Source organism: Loxodonta africana, chromosome 6 (genome assembly GCF_030014295.1).
Source record: "Loxodonta africana isolate mLoxAfr1 chromosome 6, mLoxAfr1.hap2, whole genome shotgun sequence".
In the NCBI taxonomy this organism is placed as follows: domain Eukaryota; kingdom Metazoa; phylum Chordata; class Mammalia; order Proboscidea; family Elephantidae; genus Loxodonta; species Loxodonta africana.
Window position 1 is genome coordinate 43,195,717 of NC_087347.1, and position 27,376 is coordinate 43,223,092.

The following is a 27,376-nucleotide window of genomic DNA, read 5'->3' on the forward strand; positions in this document are numbered from 1 at the left end:
GATGAATGAATAAACAATGTTTGGTACATACATATAGTGGAAAATTATCCAGCTCTAAAAATGAAGTTCTGATACATGCTACAATGTAGATGAACCTTAAAAGCATGCTAAGTGAAATAAGGATACTGCATGATCCCACTTACACAAGGTTATCTAGAACTGGCAAGTTCAGAAAGAGAGAAAGTAGAATAGTGATTACCAGTAGCTGGGAGGAGGGGACAATGGGTAGTTATTGTTTAATGGGTACAGAATATCTGTTTGGCATGATGAAAAGGCTCTGGAAATAGATGATGGTACTGGCTGCATAACACTGTGAATGTATTTAATACCACTGAATTGTACACTTAAAAAGGGTTATTAAAACAGTAAATTTTATGTGTACTTTACCACAATCAAAAAAAAAAAAAAAGCAAAGTAAACACACAATTCAGGGTAGCAGATACCTTTGACAAGAAAGAGGGATGCGACACTGGTACTGGGATAATTCTTGAGTTGGTAGTCGGTTCATAGGTAGTCGTTATGTTATGAAGTTTTTAACTTAAACATATGTTATATATTATTTTGTGTATATAACATGTTAAACATATATGAAGAAATAATTGACCTCCAAGGGGGGCGGGGAACACAATGAGAGGTACCACTACACACCTATTTAAAAACCAAACCAAACCTATTTCCGTCAAGTAGATTCCGACTCATAGAGCCCTATAGGACAGAGTAGAACTGCCCATAGGGTTTTCGAGAAGCACCTGGTGGGTTCGAACTGCCAACCTTTTGGTTAACAGCCATAGCTCTTAACCACTATGCCACCAGGGTTTTCACACACCTATTAGAATGCCTGAAATTTAAAAGACTGTCCATACCAACTATTGGCTAGGATATAGTATATTTGAAATTCTCATACACTGCTGATGGCAATGAAAATGGTACAACCACTTTGGAAAACTGTTTGGCACTTTCTTAAAAAGTTAAACATATGTCTACCGTATAACCCAGCCATTTCACTCCTAGGTATAAGAGAAATGAAAGCTTATGTCCATACAAGGCCCTGTACACAAATGTTCACAGCAGCTTTATTTCTAATAGCCCAAAACTGGAAATAACCCAAATGTCCATCAACAGGTGAACGGATAAACAAATTGTAATATATTAATACAATGGAATACTACTCAGTAACAAAAAGGAATGAACTATTCATACACATTACCACATCAATTAATTTCAAAGTAACTGCAGAGTGACAAAAGTCAGATAAAGTTCATACTGTACAATTTCATTTACATAGAATTGTAGAAAAAACAAACCGATCTTCAGTAACAGAAGGCAGATCAGTGGTTATCTGGGGGTTGGAGGGTGAGAGGAAGGAAAGGGCGAGTCTACAAAGAGGTACAAGAAAATTCTGGGGGATGACGAAGATGCTCATTATCTTGATCGTGCTGATGGTTTCAAGCTGTATACATAGGTCAAAACTTATTAAATTGTGCACTTTAAATATGTTCAGTTTGCTGTATGTTAATTATACCTATATAAAGATGCTTAAAAACAAAAACCTTCCCTGTATGTGACTTCTACTCCTGTCTTCTGGTTTTAGCATTCTTATGCCCATATTACATTACCAAAGCTCTTCTGTATTAACCATACAATTTATTTTTTGCATGACATCACTTTAGCATCCATTAACAAGTGAGGTTTTTTTTTTAATTTTGATTTCATTCCTGAAGTTTAAGAACCCAGCAGGCACTGAATACTTGTATTATTTAACAATAGAATTCATTAGTGGCAAAAGTATACTAAGGCTATGTCATTATGCTAAGCTAATTAAGTAGAATTACAGATGTTTATATATCAAAACTATATACTTTTGAAGATGCTTGAAGTCTAAACCAGCTAATACACAACAGCCAATGCAAGCGCCCTTATGGAGAGACTAAGATTTTCTGTGGGCCTGAAAAATAATCACAGAGTGGAATAAAGCAAAGAAGCAAAACCAAACCCATTGCTGTTGAGTCAATTTTGACTCACAGTGACCCTATAGGTCAGAGTAGGCAGCCATGGCACTTAAGCACTACACCACCAGGGTTTCCAAAGAAGCAAAGCGGGAAAAAATTAACTATAACTCCTTTTTAAATCACATACTCTGTTATCACTCCTAAAATACAAAGTTGTGCTTGAAGATGTCACATTGTCAAAATGTGGGGACAAAAGGATTACTTATACCTTATTATATGCATTGTTTTAAAATGTTGATGGTTCGCTGTTTTGCTGAGTACTAAATGATATATGCATATATAGACCCAAAGCTAATGGTAATAGTAGTTATGCTTAAAACTTTAAATTTACAGGTAGTTATGCTCAAAATTTTCCAGGCTCCAAGCCAAACATAAATCTCTAGTCATAATTCTCAAGTATTAAAGTGTTTATTCAGCATCTTCAAGACGAAAAAAAAATAGCACCATCTCCAGGAAAAGTACAAAAAAGAAACTGACAAGTTTAAGAAAAAAATAACACAGAATCTTTTAATGAAAAAAATTACATTATAACAATGACATTATACATTAAGTTACAATATATATACGCACATTTTTAAACCTCTTTTTAAACCTGGTACAATTTAATAAAATCTTTCTCATACCCACATGATTATGTATTGCGAGAACATATAAAGAAAGATGAAACGCAAGCCGGTGGGCCTCAAAATTAGAAGCTCTAATGAAGCAACAGATTCCAAAACCTATGTTTTCTATTTCTTTTGTGCTTTTTAGGAAAGAGTTACCTTTTTTAAAGCATACTAACTGCTTACACAGAAAATTGCTATTGAGGGACTGGCCCACCGTGGCTGCGTTTATCTGTAATTCACTGTAATATACACAAAGGTCACTTGTAGGCTTGGAACATGAAGAGACAAGCTCAGCTGTAACTGTGACCTTCTGCTTATTCTGAACTTCCAACTCCCCACTACAGATATTACACCTTGTAATATATGACACAAAAGAATATATGTCACACTTCGCTGTAGAGCCGTTAGGAGAATGCCAAATACAGATACTGGAAATTTTATGCACAGTATTTAATTCCCTGTGTATTTAGGAAATAATTAAACATTAAAAATATGTAAACATAGTTTTTAAAAAGTGATGCTAAGCACCTCTAAACGCAATACTGATATATTTTGACTGAACATGCATTTGGAGGACAAATGACTTTTTAAAAACTCATTCAGAAAACATTTTTAAAGAGCTACTCATTGAAATACTTACATGAAAATATTGATAGCTCCAGTTTCTACCTAAAAACCAAAAGAGTATATAATTAGGGATTTAAACCTTTCTTCTTGTTCTCTTTTTTATTTTTTGTTTGTTTGCAGGGAGAATGCATTGTCACTTTGTTTTCATGATAAAAAAAAAACAGTATCAGAAGAGACGTTTACAGGGAATGAAGCGAGAGAAATATTTTTTAACTATGTTTTATTCTTGATCAAGTGTCAAAGTTTGAATCCTCTGACATCTCGCATCATCACAGATACCTGACTAGGGCTTATACCTTAACAAGCATTTCTCCTTAGTAACTCAACATCAGAAAAGGAATGTATCCAAAGAATACAGTTCAATGGGTGAAATATTTAATAGTAAATCACTGCCATTACTGAAAAGTGAAGATCTATTATTCTAAATCTTGAAAAGGTTTTTTATAAAAAGTATAAATAAAAAGTGAAAAGAATATTACCTATAGTGCATCACTAAGGTATAAATTAATGTGGACTTACTCCTTTTAGGCACACGTAGACTAAGAGAAATCTGAGCTTGAGGTAACTAAGAGATGTGTTTAACTTAGAATAGCATAATCAGGTTTGGCAGCCAGCCTTTATAAATGCCTACAACAAATATTTTCAATCCTTAGAAAAAAGAAAAGTAATTCTTATTAAATATATGAACTAAAAAATTAGTTTGTATTAAATAAGGTATAAATAATACACTTTATACTAAATAGGGTATAAATCTGAAGAACAAAGAATTTTAGAATTCTACTCACTACTTGGAAGAAATACAGCCAGAATGCTCCTTAGAAACAAGAATGGTGAGACTTCATCTCACGTACTATGGACATGATATCAGGAGGGCTCAGTCCCTGGAGAAGGACATCATGCTTGGTAAAGTAGAGGGTCAATGAAAAAGAAGAAGACCCTCAATGAGATGGACTGACACAGTGGCTGCAACAATGGGCTCAAATATAGCACTGACTGTGAGGATGTCGAGGATGGGTCAGTGTTTTGTTCTGTTGTACATACGGTCACTATGAGTCGGAATCGACCGGACAGCACCTAACAACAACAACCCATTTCTAATGTATCAGTGTTTTAAACTTACATACACTTCATGTACCTGAAATAAAGTGAATTAAGAACGGGAGACTGGATTTACAAACGTGAAAAGTGACTCATTTTTAAGTATGAAGGTTAAATTCATATTATATTACACATGCTTTAACATTAAACATTAATATATATTTGAAATTCCTTTTTTTAAAAAATAAAATTTAAAATATATCCACCAATGATTCATGGGGGGAAAAAGTCTTTAGGTTGATCTCTTGACAGTTACAGTTGACACTTCTAGTTTACTAACCTTCCAGAAAAGAGAGGTTATAATGAATTTACTGATTAGTACTTACGTAGTATTTAAAGTAAATATCCTCACTTAACAAGCAAATACAACAGATCAGTCATTTTAAAGTTTTAAAAATAACATGAACTAAAATTTTAAACTATAAATTCTTGTCTTGAAATACTGTAAGTCTTAAATGTATCAATTCAGTAAGAACTCTGAAAAATGTAAATACAATTGAAATTCTTTCCTAACCTGAACTAAATCTTCAATATAAAATAAGAAAAAAAAAAAACAAATAAACCCTCTGGCATCATCAAGAAGTTTCCCAAATTATCTGTAAATTTCAGGGGACTCTTATTCCATTTTCTCAAGTGTTACATCTTTCTATTCCTAAGTAGTATTTAACTAAAATAGAGTGTAAATTCATGCTGCATATATTTATTTCTGTTGTTTATCTGATTAATTCAAGTTAAAATTCTCAGTACTTCCAAGATACTTTAAAATTTTGATTAGATGACCATTAGTATGCTATTGGCTCATGGTTATAAGTATACGATGTAGAAGGGAGAAGCTAAAATGCAACTACACAGTTTCCACAGGTGTGATTGCTGGGCTTCATGGTATGATGTAACATCTATTGCTTTATCTTTCCAAATGAGATGCATTACAAATTTTCTCTCACCTGTCTGCCAATTAAAAATTTCTTCACAACTTTAAAGAGGGAATATGTTCTTTTATAACTTAAAAAAAAAAAAAAACCATGAAACCATGACATGCATACACACACAAACATACATTCACACACGTTTGTTGCTGATGTTCATTTTTGTGTTAAACACCAAAATTGGATATTCCCAGGGGATGAGTTAGATAACTGTTTGTGTTCAGACTACATCACCAAGAATAAGTTCGGACTATCTTTTGAAATACTGGCCTTGTTAGACAATCAGAAAGCATAATAATTATGCAAAATAAGTAGAACAAAATGTTTCTTAAGGAAGGTAACAATAGAATTGGCAACAAACATAACAATTTTAAATCAAAGCTGCCCATTGAATCAGTCTTCAATCCATGTATCACACCGTCCTGAAGAATGGCAATATTTTGACAATATTCACCTTCTTTTCTAAGACATCAGAAGTCACCAGAGCTGGAAATTCTGAAAAGCTTCAATAATTTATGTGGCAGATAATTTCTTGCAGGCCAATTTTTTTTTTGCTTCCACAGACAACACTGGTTCTTTGGGTTCTTGCTTAACTTGGCTCACAGAAATGGTATCTTCTGGAGTTTCTTCAACTTTAAAACCAAACATAAAAGAAAAACCCTAAAAATTAATATACTTCATAACATTGCAATCTCTAGAATTATTTATGAATTTAGAAATAAAGCACAAAACAGTTTGGAAAAAAAATCAAGTAACTCAGAAAAGTAGCTGGTGTATTTGAGAACTCAGTGCTTCTGACATCTTAAATCATTCATATTAAATTACTTCAGTATGATTCTAGTAATGAAAAAAGAGAGAAAAAACTATAAAGTTATTCTCATCTAAAGATACTCTGACAAAAAGCTGCCTATAATTTGATAAAATTAAAAAGAACATTGCACATTTAAACTTAACTGTGTTTTAAAATATTACATGAATAGAAGTCAGGAACCTCCTATTAATTAAAAATTATTTGTTTTGCTATTTGCAGGCAGGAACATGTACTATAAATTCATGATGTGTTGACATACACATATATGATCATATATCAAGGAAAATTTTCTCTCCCTTAAGGAACCTGACTATGTAAGTATCTCAGAATAAAAAAAAAAAGTCACATCTTAAATGATAGCTCTGTCTTTGCTGTCTGAGCTATATATTTGCTGTCCTAAAACATTTCATAATGTTATTACCATTCTGATTTTAAAGTGCTTACGGCCAAATTGATCTAAACGTAGCATATCAGCAATACTATTGTAAACTGGCAAGTGAGATGTCTAAGATCAAATCTCTCAGGAATATCTGTATTTCAGTTGCTGTAGGGGACAGAGATTGAGGGGACCATAGTTTCTCAGAAAGTGTGTTGAACACAGCTAATGTTTGTCACATAGGGATATGCTGGAGTTTAGTCCCAGACAAAGAGAACCACTAGAGGCTGGATTTGAATGACCCTAAGAATTTATGTCCAATTTAAGTATTCCCTCAGATTATGATCTAACTTGACAAATCATGGATGTATGGATTCAAAGACAGTCTCCTTTAAAGCAATTTGAGTTAGAGTTCCCAGAAATATCTTGGTACAACACAAAGGGAGGACGCATGTTAGAACGGAAAGAAGCTTTGGAGGCAGACAGACCTGGCTTTAAACCCCTTCTCTGTCACTGGATGTCCACTTTATGCATTTACTTAAATTCTCCAAGCCTTGGTTTCACCATGAAGTATGGGGAACACCACCAACTATCTCATGGAGTTGCTGTAAGGATTAATTCACATACATTCCTTCTTACTATCTCCTACTAAACTTCCTCAGAGGCCCAAATCTGGTAGTTACAACTCCCATAGCCCTGAACAAATTTTCTTAAAATTAATGCTTCCAATAAATTTAAAAGGCAGTGACTCTTTTCTGGAAAGAGTTCTCTCAGTTTTCCTTACCCAAAAGAATGATGACTAAGAATGGAAAGAAATACTCCATATGTTTCAGGAATAACTTCTGTATTTATCTTTGTTCTTCAAAACCAAACTATAAATCTTTTCCCACAAAAGTGCCCAATCCAGGGGCGGGGCCAAGATGGCTGACTAGGTAGACGCTACCTCGGATCCCTCTTGCAACAAAGACTCAGAAAAACAAGTGAATCGATCACATACACGACAATCTACAAACCCTGAACAACAAACACACATTTAAAGAGTTGACCTGAGTGACAGAGACGGAGAACGAACAACTACAGGGAAGCAGCGACTATTTTCGGAGCCTGGAGCCAGCGTTCCAGTCAGGTAACCTTGGCGCCGGGCTTAGGACTGGGCGCAGGGGATCTGAACACGACATCTGTGACTGCGCAAACACGGGGCGCAGCCCTAGCCCCCTGAACTAACCCTGGGACGGGGCCCAGCCGGTCCGCGGAGGCGGCACGGCGACGCAGCTGGCGGACGAGAAGTCCCCGGGAGGCAGCGACTGATTTTGGAGCCGGGAGTGCAGCGACCCAGCAGGGGAACCTTTATGCTGGGCTGTGGACTGGCAGCGGAGCAACTGACCATGGCTTCTGTGGGCCAGACCCTCGGGGACAATCTCTACCCAGCCAGCACACATAGGCGATACGCCCCTCGGGAATCTCAGATAAAATAGTCAGCCCAAGCAAGATAAGCAACTTTGGCTATATCCCGGGGTGCTACTCTCTGCTGTTTTTCTGAACCCTCCCCTCCCCTTCCCAGGAGGCTTCATTAACATTGGAATTTCCTGAGCCAGAGGGAGAATGGCTCCAGCTCCATGGCTTTTCTTTTCCTTTTTTTTTTTCCTTTTTGGTCTTTCCCTAACCCATTCTTCCGGCCTGAGAGAAGCAACCACAAAAAACCCAGGGACCAAAAATCCTTCCCTAATTGGACTAAAAACACCGGGAGTGCAGCGTCCCAGCCGGGGAACCTTGACACTGGGCTGTGGACTGGTAGCGGAGGAACTGACGCGGCTTCTGCGGGCAAGACCCTCGGGGGTAATCTCTACCCAGCCAGCACACATAGTCGACACGCCCCTCGGGAATCTCAGATAAAACAGTCATCCCAAACAAGATAAGCAACTTTGGCTATATCCTGGGGTGCTACTCTCTCCTGTTTTCCTGAAACCTCCCCTCCCCTTCCCAGGCGGCTTCATTAACGGTGGAATTTCCTGAGACAGAGGGAGAACGGCTCCAGCTCCGCAGCTTTCCTTTTCCCTTTTTTTTGGTCTTTTCCTAACCCATTCTTCCGGCCTGAGAGAAAAAAAAGAGAAGCAACCACAAAAAACCCAGGGACCAAAAATCCTTCCCTAATTGGACTAAAAACACAGAACCAGCTCCAGCCAAGCATATATGACCCATATCTCGGGCTTTCATCCCTACAGGGAACAAGGTGGCTATTACAATGCAAAGGCATTTCTGATAGGGATCTGACTGCATTTATTTAGCAAATTTACTGGAAAAACAAGTTTCCCAGGTCTGATATCTCTGCTTATTCAACAGAGCCCTAACTGACCCACAACAGGGAACTGAGGGCTGAAGCTCCCCCCAGACCACCTAGCCTCTTGCCTTAGGGGTCTAAGGAGGGTGACACCTACCAATCTGTAGAGGTACTTGCATTGGGGGCCTAAGGTACAGCTGCAGAGCCCTCCCACCAAGGTGCTTTAGGAATAGAGACACACCTACCTCACTGACACTTGGGGAAAGCCTGTCAGCATCCTGCCCCCCGCTGCAGTGTGAACCCTAGCTGCTAATAGAATCTAGTACACATAACTATCACCACTGCTTCTCAAGGTGGATAGGTGTTAGGGTGCAGCACACACTTGATGACCCAAAATCAAATTCTACACAAGAATAGTGAATAGACTCAGGCATATATATCTGGCAACAGCCCTAACCAGCTGGTAATAGGTCATAAGTAAGTCAAGGGCTACAACAATCAAGACAGCACAATCTAGTAGCCCATCCACGTATACTGAAAGAAAACAAAACAAGACTCAGTGAGCAAACACAGAATAAATCACTACAATACCTTAGTGATGGCTCACAGACAGCAGTCGATATCAAACCACATAAAGAACCAGACCATGACAGCTTCTACAACCCCTCAAACAAAAGAATCAAAATCTTTCCCAAATGAAGATACAATCCTGGAATTATCAGATACAGAATATAAAAAACTAATTTACAGAATGCTTCAAGACATCAGGGATGACCTCAGAAATAAAATAAGGCAAACTGCAGAAAAAGCCAGGGAACACACTGATAAAACAGTCGAAGAACTCAAAAAGATTATTCAAGAACGTAGTGGAAAAATTAATAAGTTGCAAGAATCCATAGACAGACAGCATGCAGAAATCCAAAAGATTAACAATAAAATTACAGAATTAGACAACGCAATAGGAAGTCAGAGGAGCAGACTCGAGCAATTAGAATGCAGAGTGGGAAATCTGGAGGACCAGGGAATTAACACCAACATAGCTGAAAAAAAATCAGATAAAAGAATTTAAAAAAATGAAGAAACCCTAAGAATCATGTGGGACTCTATCAAGAAGGATAATTTGCGTGCGATTGGAGTCCCAGAACAGGGAGGGAGGACAGAAAACACAGAGAGAATAGTTGAAGATCTGCTGACAGAAAACTTCCCTGACATCATGAAAGACGAAAGGATATCTATCCAAGATGCTCATCGAACCCCATTTAAGACTGATTCAAAAAGAAAAACACCAAGACATATTATCATCAAACTTGCCAAAACCAAAGACAAACACAAAATTTTAAAAGCAGCCAGGGATAAAAGAAAGGTCTCCTACAAGGGAGAATCAATAAGAATAAGTTCAGACTACTCAGCAGAAACCATGCAGGCAAGAAGGGAATGGGACGACGTATACAGAGCACTGAGCGAGAAAAACTGCCAACCAAGGATCATATATCCAGCAAAACTCTCTCTGAAATATGAAGGCGAAATTAAGATATTTACAGATAAACACAAGCTTTGAGAATTTGCAAAAACCAAACCAAAGCTAGAAGAAATACTAAAGGAAATTGTTTGGTCAGAAAACCAATAATATCAGATACCAGCACAACACAAGGTCACAAAACAGAACATCCTGATATCAACTCAAACAGGGAAATTGAAAAAACAAATTAAGATTAATTTAAAATAAAAAAAATGCTCAAAACAGGGAATCATTGAAGTCAACATGTAAAAGATCACAATAATCAAAAAGAGGGACTAAATACAGGTGGCATAGGACTGACATATGGAGAGGGAAGCAAGGCGATATAGGACAACACGAGTTAGGTTTTTACTTAGAAAAATAGGGGTAAATATTAAGGTAACCACAAAGAGGTATAACAACTCCATGACTCAAAATAAAAACCAAGAAAAACGTAACAACTCAGCAAACATAAAGTCAAATACTATAAAAATGAGGACCTCACAATTTACAAAGAAAAACGTCTCAGCACAAAAGAGTAAGTGGAAAAATGAAATTGTCAACAACACACATAAAAAGGCATCAAAATGACAACACTAAACACTTACTTATCTATAATTACGCTGGATGTAAATGGACTAAATGCACCAATAAAGAGACAGAGAGTCTCAGACTGGATAAAGAAACATGATCCGTCTATATGCTGCCTACAAGAGACACACCTTAGACTTAGAGACACAAACAAACTAAAACTCAAAGGATGGAAAAAATATATCAAGCAAACAATAAGCAAAAAAGAAGAGGAGTAACAATATTAATTTCTGACACAATAGACTTTAAACTTATATCCTCCACAAAGGATAAAGGACACTACATAATGATAAAAGGGACAATTGACCAGGAAGATATAATCATATTAAATATTTATGCACCCAATGACAGGGCTGCAAGATACATAAATCAAATTTTAACAGAACTGAAAAGTGAGATAGACACCTCCACAATTATAGCAGGAGACTTCAACACACCACTTTCGGAGAAGGACAGGACATCCAGTAAGAAGCTCAATAGAGACACGGAAGACCTAATTACAACAATCAACCAACTTGACCTCATTGACTTATACAGAACTCTCCACCCAACTGCTGCAGAGTATACTTTTTTTCTAGCACACATGGAACATTCTCTAGAATAGACCACGTATGAGGTCATAAAACAAACCTTTGCAGAATCCAAAACATCGAAATATTGCAAAGCATCTTCTCAGACCACAAGGCCATAAAAGTGGAAATCAATAACAGAAAAATTAGGGAAAAGAAATCAAATACTTGGAAACTGAACAATACCCTCCTGAAAAAAGACTGGGTTACAGAAGACATTAAGGAGGGAATAAGGAAATTCGTAGAATGCAATGAGAATGAAAATACTTCCTATCAAAACCTTTGGGACACAGCAAAAGCAGTGCTCAGAGGCCAATTTATATCGATAAAGGCACACATACAAAAAGAAGAAAGAGCCAAAATCAGAGAACTGTCCCTACAACTTGAACAAATAGAAAGTGAGCAACAAAAGAATCCATCAGGCACCAGAAGAAAACAAATACTAAAAATTAGAGCTGAACTAAATGAATTAGAGAACAGAAAAACAATTGAAAGAATTAACAAAGCCAAAAGCTGGTTCTTTGAAAAAATTAACAAAATTGATAAACCATTGGCTAGACTGACTAAAGAAATACAGGAAAGGAAACAAATAACCCGAATAAGAAACGAGAAGGACCACATCACAACAGACCCAACTGAAATTAAAAGAATCATATCAGATTATTACGAAAAATTGTATTCTAACAAATATGCAAACCTAGAAGAAATGGATGAATTCCTGGAAAAACACTACCTACCTAAACTAACACATTCAGAAGTAGAACAACTAAATAGACCCATAACAAAAAAAGAGATTGAAACGGTAATCGGAAAACTCCCAACAAAAAAAAGCCCTGGCCTGGATGGCTTCACTGCAGAGGTCTACCAAACTTTCAGGGAAGAGTTAACACCACTACTACTAAAGGTATTTCAAAGCATAGAAAATGACGGAATACTACCTAACTCATTCTATGAAGCCACCATCTCCCTGATACCAAAACCAGGTAAAGACATCACAAAAAAAGAAAATTACAGACCTATATCCCTCATGAACATAGATGCAAAAATCCTCAACAAAATTCTAGCCAATAGAATTCAGCAACATATCAGAAAAATAATTCACCACGACCAAGTGGGATTTATACCAGGTATGCAAGGCTGGTTTAATACTAGAAAAACCATTAATGTAATCCACCATATAAATAAAACAAAAGACAAAAACCACATGATCTTATCAATTGATGCAGAAAAGGCATTTGACAAAGTCCAACACCCATTTATGATAAAAACTCTCACCAAAATAGGAATTGAGGGAAAATTCCTCAACATAATAAAGGGCATCTATACAAAGCCAACAGCCAGCATCACTCTAAATGGAGAGAGCCTGAAAGCATTTCCCTTGAGAACAGGAACCAGACAAGGATGCCCTTTATCACCGCTCTTATTCAACATTGTGCTAGAAGTCCTAGCCAGAGCAATTAGGCTAGACAAAGAAATAAAGGGTATCCAGATTGGCAAGGAGGAAGTAAAATTATCTCTATTTGCAGATGACATGATCTTATACACAGAAAACCCTAAGGAATCCTCCAGAAAACTACTGAAACTAATAGAAGAGTTTGGCAGAGTCTCAGGTTATAAGATAAACATACAAAAATCACTTGGATTCCTCTACATCAACAAAAAGAACATCGAAGAGGAAATAACCAAATCAATACCATTCACAGTAGTCCCCAAGAAGATAAAATACTTAGGAATAAATCTTACCAAATATGTAAAAGACGTATACAAAGAAAACTACAAAGCACTACTACAAGAAATTAAAAAGGACATACTTAAGTGGAAAAACATACCTTGCTCATGGACAGGAAGATTTAACATAGTAAAAACGTCTATTCTACCAAAAGCCATCTATACATACAATGCACTTCCGATCCAAATTCCAATGTCATTTTTTAAGGTGATAGAGAAACAAATCACCAACTTCTTATGGAAGGGAAAGAAGCCTCGGATAAGCAAAGCATTACCGAAAAAGAAGAAGAAAGTGGGAGGCCTCACTCTACCTGATTTCAGAACCTATTATACAGCCACAGTAGTCAAAACAGCCTGGTACTGGTACAACAACAGACACATAGACCAGTGGAACAGAATTGAGAACCCAGATATAAATCCATCCACATATGAGCAGCTGATATTTGACAAAGGCCCAGTGTCAGTTAATTGGGGAAAAGATAGTCTTTTTAACAAATGGTGCTGGCATAACTGGATATCCATTTGCAAAAAAATGAAACAGGACCCATACCTCACACCATGCACAAAAACTAACTCCAAGTGGATCAAAGACCTAAACATAAAGACTAAAACGATAAAGATCATGGAAGAAAAAATAGGGACAACCTTAGGAGCCCTAATACAAGGCATAAACACAATACAAAACATTACCAAAAATGACAAAGAGAAACCAGATAACTGGGAGCTCCTAAAAATCAAATACTTATGCTCATCTAAAGACTTCACCAAAAGAGTAAAAAGACCACCTACAGACTGGAAAAGAATTTTCAGCTATGACATCTCCGACCAGCGCCTGATCTCTAAAATCTACATGATTCTGTCAAAACTCAACCACAAAAAGACAAACAACCCAATCAAGAAGTGGGCAAAGGATATGAACACACACTTCACTAAAGAAGATATTCAGGCAGCTAACAGACACCTGAGAAAATGCTCTCGATCATTAGCCGTTAGAGAAATGCAAATTAAAACTACAATGAGATTCCATCTCACTCCAACAAGGCTGGCATTAATCCAAAAAACACAATATAATAAATGTTGGAGAGGCTGCGGAGAGATTGGAACTCTTATACACTGCTGGTGGGAATGTAAAATGGTACAACCACTTTGGAAATCTATTTGGCGTTATCTTTAACAGTTAGAAATAGAACTACCATACAACCCAGAAATCCCACTCCTTGGAATATACCCTAGAGAAATAAGAGCCTTCACACAAACAGATACATGCACACCCATGTTTACTGCAGCTCTGTTCACAATAGCAAAAAGCTGGAAGCAACCAAGGTGTCCATCAACGGATGAATGGTTAAATAAATTGTGGTATATTCACACAATGGAATACTATGCATCGATAAAGAACAGTGACGAATCTGTGAAACATTTCATAACATGGAGGAACCTGGAAGGCATTATGCTGAGTGAAATCAGTCAGAGGCAAAAGGACAAATATTGTATAAGACCACTATTATAAGATTTTGAGAAATAGTATAAACTGAGAAGAACACATACCTTTGTGGTTACAAGGTGGGGGAGGGAGGGAGAGTGGGAGAGGGCTTTTTCCTGATTAATTAGTAGATAAGAACTGCTTTAGGTGAAGGGAACGACAATACTCAATACATGGAAGGTCAGCTCAACTGGACTGTACTGCACCAAAAGCAAAGAAGTTTCCGGGATAAACTGCGTGCTTCAAAGGTCAGCGGAGCAAGGGCGGGGGTTTGGGGACTATGGCTTAAGGGACTTCTAAGTCAATTGGCAAAATAATTCTATTATGAAAACATTCTGCATCCTACTTTGAAATGTGGCATCTGGGGTCTTAAATGCTAACAAGCGGCCATCTAAGATGCATCAATTGGTCTCAACCCACCTGGAGCAAAGGAGAATGAAGAACACCAAGGTCACACGATAACTAAGAGCCCAAGAGACAGAAAGGGCCACATGAAGTAGAGACTTACATCATCCTGAGACCAGAAGAACTAGATGGTGCCCGGCTACAACCGATGACTGCCCTGGCAGGGAGCACGACAGAGAATCCCTGAGGGAGCAGGAGATCAGTGGGATGCAGACCCCAAATTCTCACAAAAAGACCATACTTAATGGTCTGACTGAGACTAGAGGAATCCCGGCGGTCATGGTCCCCAAACCTTCTGTTGGCACAGGACAGGAACCATTCCCGAAGACAACTCAGCAGACATGAAAGGGACTGGACAGTGGGTAGGAGAGAGATGCTGATGAAGAGTGAGCTAATTATATCAGGTGGACACTTGAGACTGTGTTGGCATCTCCTGTCTGGAGGGGGGATGGGAGGATAGAGAGAGTTGGAAGCTGGCAAAATTGTCACGAAAGGAGAGACTGGAAGGGCTGACTCATTAGGGGGAGAGGAAGTGGGAGAACAGAGTAAGGTGTATATAAACTTATACGTGACAGTCTGACTTGATTTGTAAACGTTCACTTGAAGCTCAATAAAAGTTAATAAAAAAAAAAAAAAAGTGCCCAATCCAGAACAATTTGTGTGAAAAGAAGTGACATGGTTAGGTCAAGCAGCAGTTAACAGAGTTTACCACTATGTTGATTGGGTTGGTTACAAACTGAAAGTAACAATGTCTTGGATTAAACCCAAGTTCCCAAGTCTTATTAGTTCCCTTTCAAGTTCCATAGAACTGAGTATTAAGTCTGTAACTCAAAATCTTCCTTTTAACCTTTATACCTGCCCACTTCATTCCACTTTTCTTTGTTCATGGGCATGTGTATACAGGGATGTAAAAATGAAAATTTTTCTGTAGTAATTTTTATACTAAAATAGTTTTCCTTTTTTTATTTACTCCTATCATTTATTTTTTTATGCATTCTAAAATGACCTTTTTGATTTCACATCACCAAAGACTCCTGATGGAAAACCAAGTAATCAGGGGATGAATATTTTTGATGAGACTAAATAACTAGAAATAAGGAAAAGAAAAAATAAAGTCTAAAATTTATTAAACTCATGTTAATGAAAATTTTCTCTTCCTCTCATAACTTTATTTCATTTATATATTATAAATCCACTAGATAGAAATGATAAGATTTTTCTGTGGTGTGATATTGTGATGACAATCCATGAAGATAAAACAAACAAAAAATAATATCACAAGTTGATTTTAACTTACTGAGAGTGGGATGGCTATCTACAATCCGTATTGGAATGGTCTGCACATCTCCCAACAGAATCTGAGGAACACTTCCTTCCAGATTTTCTGTATCCTCAACATTCCCAACTTCTACCAGCTGATCCATTGTAACTAGATTCTGATCTGGTCCTGGAGGGTTACCCATGGCAGAGGCAGTATTATTGTTTTGGGTTAGGCATGTGTCTGTCTGAAAGCTATGACTTTGATCAAGCAGTAGAGAATTATTATTCATTACAGCACTTTCTAATGAATCCAGAAGTCTTGAAGGACTGGAGGAGAGGTGGTTATTTATTGATATCAGAGGCGGTGAGTCATCAGGAGAGGTGAATCTTGTTTGTAACTGCAAACCCTTTAAACAAAAAGGGCTGTTATCAAAATGTTTGAATTTACTATGTACAATACTATCATTTTATTCTGACACAAAATTGGAACAAATAAAATGTAAGAGTATAAGAACAAAAACCAAACCCATTGCCATAAAATTGATTCTGACTCATAGCAACCCTATGAGACACAGTAAAACTGCCCTGTAGGGTTTCTAAGGCTGTGTAAATCTTTATGGAAGAAGGCTGTCACATCTTTCTCCCACAGAGCAGCTGGTGGGTTTGAGCTGCTGACCTTTTGGTTAGCAGCAGAGTGCTTAACTACTGCACCACTAGGACTACTTCATAAGAGTATAACCCATTGCCACTGAGTTGATTTTGACTCAGTGATCCTGTGAGAATATGCTTACTAACAAATATTACGTAGGGATAGAAACAAAAATCCAGGGAAAAGTAATACAACTAAATTTTATTGCATTCATAGTCAATTTCAAACTTTTTCAAAACATACTGTATGAATTACCGTCTTAAATCAAGACACAAAGAGGTCAGAAAATTAATAATGAAAACACCTTTCATCATTACAATAATTCTATAACAATTTTCTGAGAAGAAGACCCTCAATGAGATGGATTGACACAGTGGCTGCAACAATGGCTCAAGCATAACAACAATTGTGAAGATGGCTCAGGACCAGGCAGTGTTTTGTTCTGTCGTGCACAGGGTCACTATGAGTTGGAACTGACTCGATGGCACCTAACAACTAACATAACAATTGTCTGAGAATCCCTAGAAGGAGAAATTAAAAAAGAGAAGGGACTCAAATTAGGGTATTTCACTGGATACCTACCTGCAGCTGTGCAAACATTTTGGGCTGAAATGAGGAAAGTGAGGACAGCAAGTGTGCAGGCTCTGGAGATAAAGAACTCCTTGTCTGATTTGCTTCCACTTTGGTGTTAATTGATTCTTCTGGTGAATTTCCTAAGTTATGTCAAAAATAAACTGTTAAAATAGAATCATTTCTATATGCTTCCAGGACACTACCCTTCATTACAAACCTTATTATCAGAATTGGAATACAAAATAAGGTCCAAGGTTTGAACAGGACTTTAAGAACTCATCTAGTCCACTATTTCCAGAAGCTGGAAGAACATCTAAATCACCCAGGGAAATTTAAAAAATATATAGATTCCTATGTTCAACCTTATTGAAAAAAAAAACTTATGTTTTTTTTCCTTTGAAAGACTCTACAACTGTAACCATAACTGAACTAGCCCACTCTCCATGCTGTGATGCTGAACTACACCTAAACTTCTCCAGATAAGTGAAAACTACTGAGCTGCTCAATTACAAAAGATCAAACTTAATTAATCTTTTGTAGACCTAGGACAATACCTGGCACAAAGCAGGTCCACAATAATAGCAGTACTAAATTTCTTTCAATAACTTATTACAGAACAAATGAATAAACACTCCTCTGTTTTTTTAACATCTCAATTTTTTAAAAAATATAATTGCTCTTAGGGGAACTTGAATCATTCTCATGTAATTCTTATATGGTAACCCAAATATAGTAAACTCTTTTAACTGAATCAAAAATCAATGATCTTCGGTGATAGAAATTACATTATTAAGGGTAGGTTTGCACAGCCAATTAACATAATTGCTGTCAATAAGTTGTACACTTGTAACAAAGGTGAACTGGCAAAAGTTGTGCCATAGATATATTTACAGTAACGACAGAAAAAAAAAAAAAAGAATTGCTGCTGAGGCTGCTTATGTACAAACACCTCATAGGATTTTGTTCCTTGGTTTGGCAGTTTAGGGTTATGGTTTCATGGGATATCCCAGTTTATTGACCTAATAACATGCTTAGTGCTTCTGTTCTACTTCCTAGTCTACTGTGTAGTGCTTAGGGTCTTAAAAGCTTGCAAATGGCCATGCAAGGTACAACAATTGGTCTGGAGCAACAGAGGAAGAAGGAGAATCAGGAACAGGAGGAGGAAATGGAATGTGTGGCTAATTGCTGCCATGAGCAACTGCCTCCTTTGCCATGAGACCAGAAGAACTAGATGGTGCCTTGCTATCATTCTTGAATGCAGGGGGAAAATGCAGATCAGAATTGCAAATTCTCCAGGTTTTCAGGAGCCATAGAGGCTAAATGAACCTCTGAAACTATTACCCTGAGATAATCTTTAAACCTTAAACCAAAAATATCCCCTGAAGTCTTCTCAAAAACAAACGATAGTTTAACTTAACTAGTATAGAATGTGTGTCTTGAGCATTGAGCTCTTTCGAGATCTATCTATATGGGATCAAACTGACAACAGCAACTTAAAAGATCAGACAGAAAATTTAGGAGGCAGTGGGTTTATCTTAATGAGGGAAAAATAACTCAGCAAAGGAGGGTGAGAATGGTTGCCAACTAGAAGCATGTAATCAATGTCACTGAACTGTACATGTAGAAATTGTTTCATTGGAATATGTTCTGCTGTGTATATTCTCAACAACAAAAATAAAATAAATTATAAAAATACCAACAATTATCAACAAATATTTATTGCTTCCATACGGTAGCTAAGTAAATTAAAAAATGGTCCTGGTGTCAGACAAGGGTGAATTTAAGTGCTGGCTTTTCTGTGTGATATTCAACATATTGTACAACTTGGTTTCTAAACTTCAATTTCTTCATCTATAAAATCAGGATGATAAGAGTAATTTCCTCAAAGGACCACTGAGAAGATTAAATAGGACTCTTAACATTTCTTGGCATCTTCATTTCCAGTGTCCTACTTCACTATGCTGCAGTTGCCCACTCTGGTCAGACTCTGAACTATTCTATCCCTAATATCTCTAATTCAAACATCCCTTCTCTGATCACAACTTCTTATTGTTCCAGAAATTTTGTTCAGGTACTCTACTACAATTGTTCTTCAACCTCATATGAACTTTCAGTCCACTGATCCTTCAATTCTTCATATTCATTAAACCTTGCCTTTATAAAATTCTCTCCCCATCCAGTTCAGAATCCTAGGTCTATGATTTCAATCACTTTCTTGAAAATACCCTAAACTTCCTTGCCTCTCCATCCTTTCTTTAGTCTTATTCTCTTTACCTAAAATCTCTTCCTTTGCCTAAACATAGGAAGCTAAGTGCTACTGAAGAAGAAATTCACTACTACTACTAATTCATGATCGTCAACCCCAATGCTACCTTCACTTGTATCTGGGAACCTTACAATGTTTCTCTCACTCTCAATTAGGGATACCATTTTTCTCAAATTTGAGCCACACTTTCTGACCTTTCTTTAGTCTTAACACTCTTACTTAAAGAGAAAAGAGAAGCCATCAGATGGAACTTTCGTCAACTTCGTATAGCCAATATTATCAAGTACCTGCATTTTCATCTGTGATATCAGGTCCCGCCTGTCTTAGAATACTTTCTCTCAACCCCAAACTCCCTTCACAGCAAACTTCTTGGAAAAAGTGGTCCACATTGTGTGTACTTTTTCATTCATCTCCTATTTGTTCCTCAGCCCCCTAATATGGCTTCTTCCCAATCCACTCCTTTGAAATGGCTCTAACATTCAAGCTTTCCAAACTTAACCTCGTGATCTTTTTTTCTCTCCCCTGAATCCACTAATATCTCTGTTTGAAGCTCAGGACCCATCTTTGATCATTTCCACTCTTTTACCGTCACAACTATTCAATGAATAACCACATCCTTTCAACTCTACTTTAGAAATAATTTTTAAATCAGTCTATTGTAAGTGCCACCAACCATAGTCTAAACCATTATCATCTTTCTTCTGAACAGGTGCAATGGCCTCCTAAACCGGTTTTGTGTATTCAGTTTTATCTCCAAGCATTACCTATTCTAAACCTACATTAACCTTATGTTTCCTGAACACAACAAACTCTTTCTTGCTTCAGAGGTTTTGTACAAGCTATTGCTTCTTTGACTGGCAACCTCCTATTCATTCTTCAAGTCTCAGCTTAAAAATTCACTTTCTCAAATTCACTTTCCTACTCCCTGGACTAAATTAGATGTCTCTATCACTATTCCCATACAACTTCGAACAATTTTCTAATGGCACTTTTCATGTCGTTGCTTTTGTTAGGTGCCATCGAGTCCATTCCGACCCATAGCTACCCTGTGTACAACAGAACAAGATGCTGTCCAGTCCTGCACCATCCTTACGATAATTGCTGGGTTTGAGTGCACTGTTGCAGCCACTGTGCTAATCCATCTCGTTGAGGGTCTTCCTCTTTTTTGCTGACCCTCCACTTTACCAAGCATGATGTCTTTCTCCAGGAACCAGTCCCTCCTGATAACATGTCCAAAGTACATGAGTATGTGAGACAAACTCTTGCCATCCTCACTTCTTCAGAGCATTCTGGCTGTACTTCTTCCAAGACAGATTTGTTCATTCTTCTGGCAGTCCATGGTATATTTGATATTCTTCACTAACACAATAATTAAAACTTATCAATTCTTCTTCAATCTTCCTTATTCATTGGCCAGTTTTTGCATACATGAGGCAACTGAAAATACCATGGCTTGGGCCAGGTGCACCTTAGTCCTCAAAGTGACATCTTTACTTTCTAACACTTTAAAGAGTCTTTTGCAGCAGATTTTCCCAATGCAGTATGTCGTTGGATTTCTGACTGTTGCTTCCATGGGTGTTGATTGTGGATCCCAGTGAAATGAAATCCTTGACAACTTCAAGACAACACCTGTCTATCAGTTTGTTGTACTGTGGTGGCTTGCGTGTTGCTGTGATGCTGGAAGCTATGCCACTGGTATTTCAAATACCAGCAGGGTCACCATGGTGGACAGGTTTCAGCAGAGCTTCCAGACTAAGACAGACTAGGAAGAAGGATGTGGCAACCTACTTCTGAAAAAAAGTGGCCAGTGAAAAACTTATGGATAGCAGTGGCACTTTTCATAAGAGTAATTATTTAGAAAATATTTGTTTAATATCTTTTTTACTTGCTAGACTTAAGTTTCATGAAACAGGAAAATTACCTGTTCTTTTCTATGCCCAGAATTTAGCACAGTGAGTGAAATAAATGAATAACACTAAAGCATTTGAAAGTTATTCTGTAGGCAAAGAGACTCTTAAAGATAAACAAGTAGAAGAATAAAAAAATAACTGTACTGTATATATATTCATTCATTAATTCATTCTAAAACATTTACTTAGCTGTTAACTTTTTAGCAGGCATTATGCCAGGAACGAAGTACATTATTTGAATATAATACAATCTCTGCCCCTGATGAACTCAAATCATAATGAAAGAATGGGCATACAAACAAAAGTCACCATGTTAAATACAGGGAAAAATTTTTTTTAAATAGTTAACTTTATGCTGGGGTGAAGTTAAGAGAGCATTTAAAGCCAAAGAGATTACTGTTTGAGAAGTGAGAGGAGTGTGCCAAGCAGTGAAGGAGAAAAGCCATTTCCAGAAGAGAAAAGGAAGACATGCAAAAGGGTTGAAATAAGCCTAGAATATTGAGATAGAAATAAGAACAGTTGAGAAAAAGCAAACCCTATGAAATGGATGAAAGTTTCCAGGTCAGGGTATCTCAAAGTTGTTACTACTTTGCTAGTAATCAGCCTCAAATTTTCAGTTGTAAAGAAGCATAAAAACTGATCAATAGAAGGAAATTTAAACGTTTCTGCCAGGTGCCATTGAGTCAGTTCCAACCCACGGCAACCCTATGCACAACAGAAGGGAACACTGCCCGATCCTGCGCCATCCTCACAATTGTTATTCTTGAAGCCATTGTTGCAGCCACTGTGTCAGTCCATCTCATTGAGGGTCTTCCTCTTTTTCGCAGACCCTCTACCTTACCAAGCAATGATGTCCTTCTCCAAGGACTGATCCCCCCTGGCAACATGTCCAAATTATGTAGAGACGCAGTCTCACCATCCTTGCTTCTAAGGAGCATGCTGGTTGTACTTCTTCCAAGACAGATTTGTTCATTCTTTTGGCAGTCCATGGTATATTCAATATGCTTTGCCAACACCACATTTCAAAAGTGTCAATTCTTCTTTGGCCTTCCTTATTCATTGCCCAGCTTTTGCATGCATTTGAGGTGACTGAAAACACCATGGCTTGGGTCAGGTGCTCCTTAGTCCTCAAGGTGACATCCTTGCTTTTCAATACATTAAAGAGGTCTTTTGCAGCCCATTTGGTCAATGCAATGTATCTTTTGATTTCTTGACTGCTGTTTCCATGGGTATTGACGGTGGATCCAAGAAAATGAAATCCTCTGTTTATCATGATGTTGCTCATTGGTTCAATTGTAAGGATTTTTGTTTTCTTTGCGTTGAGGTATAATCCATACTGAAGGCTGTGGTCTTTGATCTTCATTAGTAAGTGCTTCAAGTCTTCTTCACTTTCAGCAAGCAAGGTTGTGTCATCTGCATAATGCAGGTTGTTAATGAGTCTTCCTCTAATCCTGATGCCCCATTCTTCTTCATATGGTCCAGCTTCTCAGGTTATCTGCTCATCATACAGACTGAATAGGTATAGTGAAAGGATACAACCCTGACACACACCGTTCCTGACTTTAAACTTTTAAATAGCTGGAAATATTCTGATAAACCCTAAAATAGTTGCTCTTGCCTCTTTAAACCATGGTTTCTTCATCTGTAATATTTGATTAGATAATGTAACATCTTAAGTTCCTTTTTTTTTTTTTTTTAAGTTCCTTCCAGTTTTAACATTCTTTGATTTTACATTTTAAATATATTCAGGATAACCTACCTTCTGCAAATGTAACTGTCACAGTCTCTCTGAGAATATTCCCGTTATCTGTAGTCCACTGAAGCTGAAATGGGAACATTTATTTCAGTAAATACAAAGCATTTATATTGACAAATATTTTAAAACATCAATACAACTATCATATTCCATTCGGTTATAGTGATAAATGTGTTTTATTTTGTAATTTACTGTCTTCGCTTGTTCACATTTTCAAAGCACAAGCATACCTCACTATCCAAATATACCTGGTTACCAAGCTTGCAAGGAAAGAATTTGGAAAGCAAGTTTAGAGGGCAAGGAACATTGCTAACCAAATGTTTTAGATCCTGAATTTTAGATAGTGAATATTTAAGAGCGTTGGATAGCAAGGAATAGTAACTCTAGTTTAAAAAAAATCTGAATCTATTCAGTAACTGAGTTGGGACAGTAAAAGTCTGGAGAGCAAAGGATATTGTTACTGAGACACTAATGCCATAATCACTGCAAGTATTGTAATCAGTAGTTCTAGTTAATCACAGTAATGTTCAGAGTAGGTAAAATTTTCATAGAAATGACTAATATTCAGTGGAAAGCTACAGTATCACAGACTGAAGTAAAACTGATATCCATAGGTGGCACACGGAAGCGACATCATCACTTTATGTATTCAAGTCTGAACTATTAAACTTACCCATCTATTTAAAAAAGGTGGGGAGGAGGGGGAAGGATATACACAGTGTGTACTCAATAATTATGTCTGTGAAATTAATAAGTAATATTTTTGCAGATAAAATGTTTCCTTTAAAATGAAGATTACTATAATTATACTCAGAGTTAAAAATTCACTTATTTTTCTTCTTGTGAGAGTCATTTAAAAATTTTTAAGTCAAATCATCATCTGGGAACTCCTAGCTTTTATATCTTAAGGAAAAAAAAAATCATTATTTTTTTCTTACATGACAGATTTTACAGATGGCCTAATAGTAACCATCCCTACTAGGCCAAAAATTAATAGTAGCTATGAAAGATTCTGTAACAAGACAAGGAATTTCAGTTGTAATCATACCGTTGCTGGAATAATCTCTGAGTTATATACCATATCTCCATTTCTCAAGGATTTCTGTACCTCATGGATGTGATTTTTTAAATCATTTACAGTTGGAAAAAAAGATAAATTATGTCTTTCAGGTACCTCATCAGGTTTGAACAGTTCCCTTTCCACAAATTTTCTGTGGAGAAAATAAAATATAAGCATAAACCACATGGCAACATACTTTTAGACCAAAAGAGAGAAAGGCTCTCTTTTAGCATAAATATCTGTAAAGTATGGTTTATAACTCCATAGGTAATTTACACTGGTCTACTTTTAATTTTTTTTCATACATTAGATCATAGAATTCATGGAAGTTAAAGAAATGCAGTATTTTTATTGATTAAACATCTAAAAATCTTAAAGTGAGATTTGACATTTTTATAAATTTAATTGAAAAGAACCATTATTTTCAATTTGAATATAACAATGTTTTTGAATGCTTACTGTATCAGGTACTGTGTTACATACTTCACATCAATTATTTCCTTTAATACTTACTGTAATTCTGTGAGGTAGGTGCAACTATCATTTCCATTTTACAGATGAGGGAACTGAGGACTGCAGAAGTTAAATAATTTGCCCAAAGTCATATATCCACCTAGTAAGTAAGAGAGCTTAGATCTACACCCAAGTTATGTGCATAAGCATCATGTTACACTGCTTTCAAAAGGCATCATTTAACATTGTATGAAATATGATATGCTTGAATTTAGTGGAGAAAACAGAAGAACAAAAACACAAAGGGAACAATAAAGTTTAACATATACATGCTTTGTGCACTGCATTCAGTAGACCAAATCACAGAGCTATTATGTCCTTGTTCTTAAGATCCAGGTTTAGGAAACAGTGGATGGCTTTACCAAATTTTGGCCCTGTTCTAACAATGCTCCAATGGAAATAAATATACAATGTCTAAGAAGGGTACTGAACAGTGAAGTCGTGTATTAATGAAATGGTAATTCTAGGAAGTACTCATTTTGTTATTCAGATCATACTACACGATAAACTAAAGGAACAAGTCAGTTAAGTACCAGAAATCATGACAAAGAACATGTGCTGTAGAGTTAGACCTAGATTTCAGGTGTGCCTCTGTGTGTTAAGCCAGTTATTTAACCACTCTGAGTCTCCATTTTCTCATCTGTAAAATGGGGATAAAGATACCAACTTCATAGAGGTGTTGTAAGATTAAATGGAATCATGTGTGTAAAGTACACAGCACGATACCTGGCACACAAAGCAAGTGCCCCTTCTTCCTCCTCATAATCATCATAATGTTCCAGGCTGAGCATCAACAAAATTAGGCTAGAGTGTTACAAATCAAATTGCATTAAACAAGTAACTATCCAAATTCTTTTCTTGTAATAAGATTTAATTGCATTTCAAACACCTTGAAACAAGTATAAATCTACTCTTGGCCTAGGTTTTAAAAATCTTTGGTTTTATAGTTTTTTTACTGTAAAGGTTATTTGTTATATAATTCAACCCATATGTCATTTAGATCTAGTCCAATCTGCCAAACTTAAAAATGGAATGTCTCAAATGAGTAATTAGAATCATAAAAAGCTATATTATATAGTATGGTTTGCCAAGCATTTGCTAGATAATGATCTGTTCCTAAATAGAGTTATTTTAATAAATTAATAAGCCATATACCTTATCTCCTCTGATAGCATATATCCTAGAAAATGTCTATAATGTCAAGTGCATTATTTACACCAACAAAAATGAAAAAGAACAATTTGTTTCTACTGTACCTTAGCTGTTTTCTTACTGCATACACTTGTTCTATTCCCTGTGATACTAATTCTCGAATCTTATACGCTACTTGAGGATGTAGACGTGAAGGCAATGCACAATTCTCATCTCTAACTGCATTTTCCTCTTCTTCGAGAGGTGATATAGGAAAAGAGGAAGGTGAAGAAGAAAGACAGGGAGTCTCTAGTTCATGATATTGATGAGCCTGCTGCGTCGGTAACTGTACATACCACCTGATAAGAGAAAATACTTAAATTTATTTCATTAGATGAAAGCAAGAATCATAATCATTTATGTTAATACTCCAAGAGAAAGGACAACCTTTTAAGGAAAATTATATATGATTACACATATAAAATAAAATTTAAACGGTGATCTACTTTACTCTTCTAAAAATTTAGTTTATATCCAATGAAATAAAGGTCTTCATAAACCTTTACAGAATTTCACTACGGCCCTAAAAGTGAGGGAGGAGCAAGTGTGGGGATTTAAGTACAAATGAAAATGGTATTTTAAATTTCATATTAAGTAGATTTTACCTCAAAAGAAAGACATACTATAAATCATGATCTTTTGAACTATGTACTTTCCATTTATCTACCATTTTGTCCTGAATTACTTTTTTTTTTTGTTGCACCTACCATCCTTCCAACCAAAAAAAGATATAATTTAGAACCTGTCAACGCTGAGCTTTGTGGGAAATTTTTCCCTCACAAGAGCTCAACGTGTTGCTTCCATAGCACTCCCAGCTTCCATTGGCCCAATGAGCAAGAGAAATCAACTAAAAGGTGAATACAGGTCTCTTGTATAGTAGCGCAAAACAGATGCTAGGAAAATGAAATAATCTAGTATGATGCCATTTTAATTGATATTTTTGTACAAAATACAATGACTGATATTGCATGAAATGGAGCCTATTTAAAAATTAAACACAAAATTTTCCTAACTGAAGGATCCAATTATGACCACATTCATCTTTCGTATTCCTGAAAGTTTTTTCAGAGGACACAAAAGCTATATTCCATATATTTAACCCCACCACGCAATACCAAAATCTTCACCTGAACTGACACATAAACCGAAGTAAGAAAAAAAAGCTAATATTCCTTCATATTTGAAACCTGA

At 36.6% G+C, this 27,376-nt stretch overlaps 1 protein-coding gene across 14 annotated transcripts in view; it reads right to left on the reverse strand.

Moving 5' to 3' along the window:
• The window catches only part of CARF (calcium responsive transcription factor), an 80,822-nt gene that overhangs the window by 20,534 nt on the left and 32,912 nt on the right, over positions 1-27,376 (reverse strand). For 4 of the 14 annotated variants that reach the window (XM_023542260.2, XM_023542259.2, XM_023542257.2 and 1 more), the window contains 6 exons: positions 26,251-26,484; positions 24,470-24,632; positions 23,425-23,488; positions 17,499-17,629; positions 16,305-16,674; positions 489-5,900 (listed from right to left, as the gene is read on the reverse strand). In XM_023542260.2, coding sequence (XP_023398028.2) covers positions 5,782-5,900; positions 16,305-16,674; positions 17,499-17,629; positions 23,425-23,488; positions 24,470-24,632; positions 26,251-26,484 — 1,081 coding nt within the window. In that variant the 3' untranslated portion in view covers positions 489-5,781. Of the gene's footprint in view, positions 1-473; positions 5,901-16,304; positions 16,675-17,498; positions 17,630-23,424; positions 23,489-24,469; positions 24,633-26,250; positions 26,485-27,376 lie in introns of those variants that run through there. The other 10 variants (XR_010322247.1, XR_010322248.1, XR_010322246.1 and 7 more) reach the window with 7 other exon arrangements.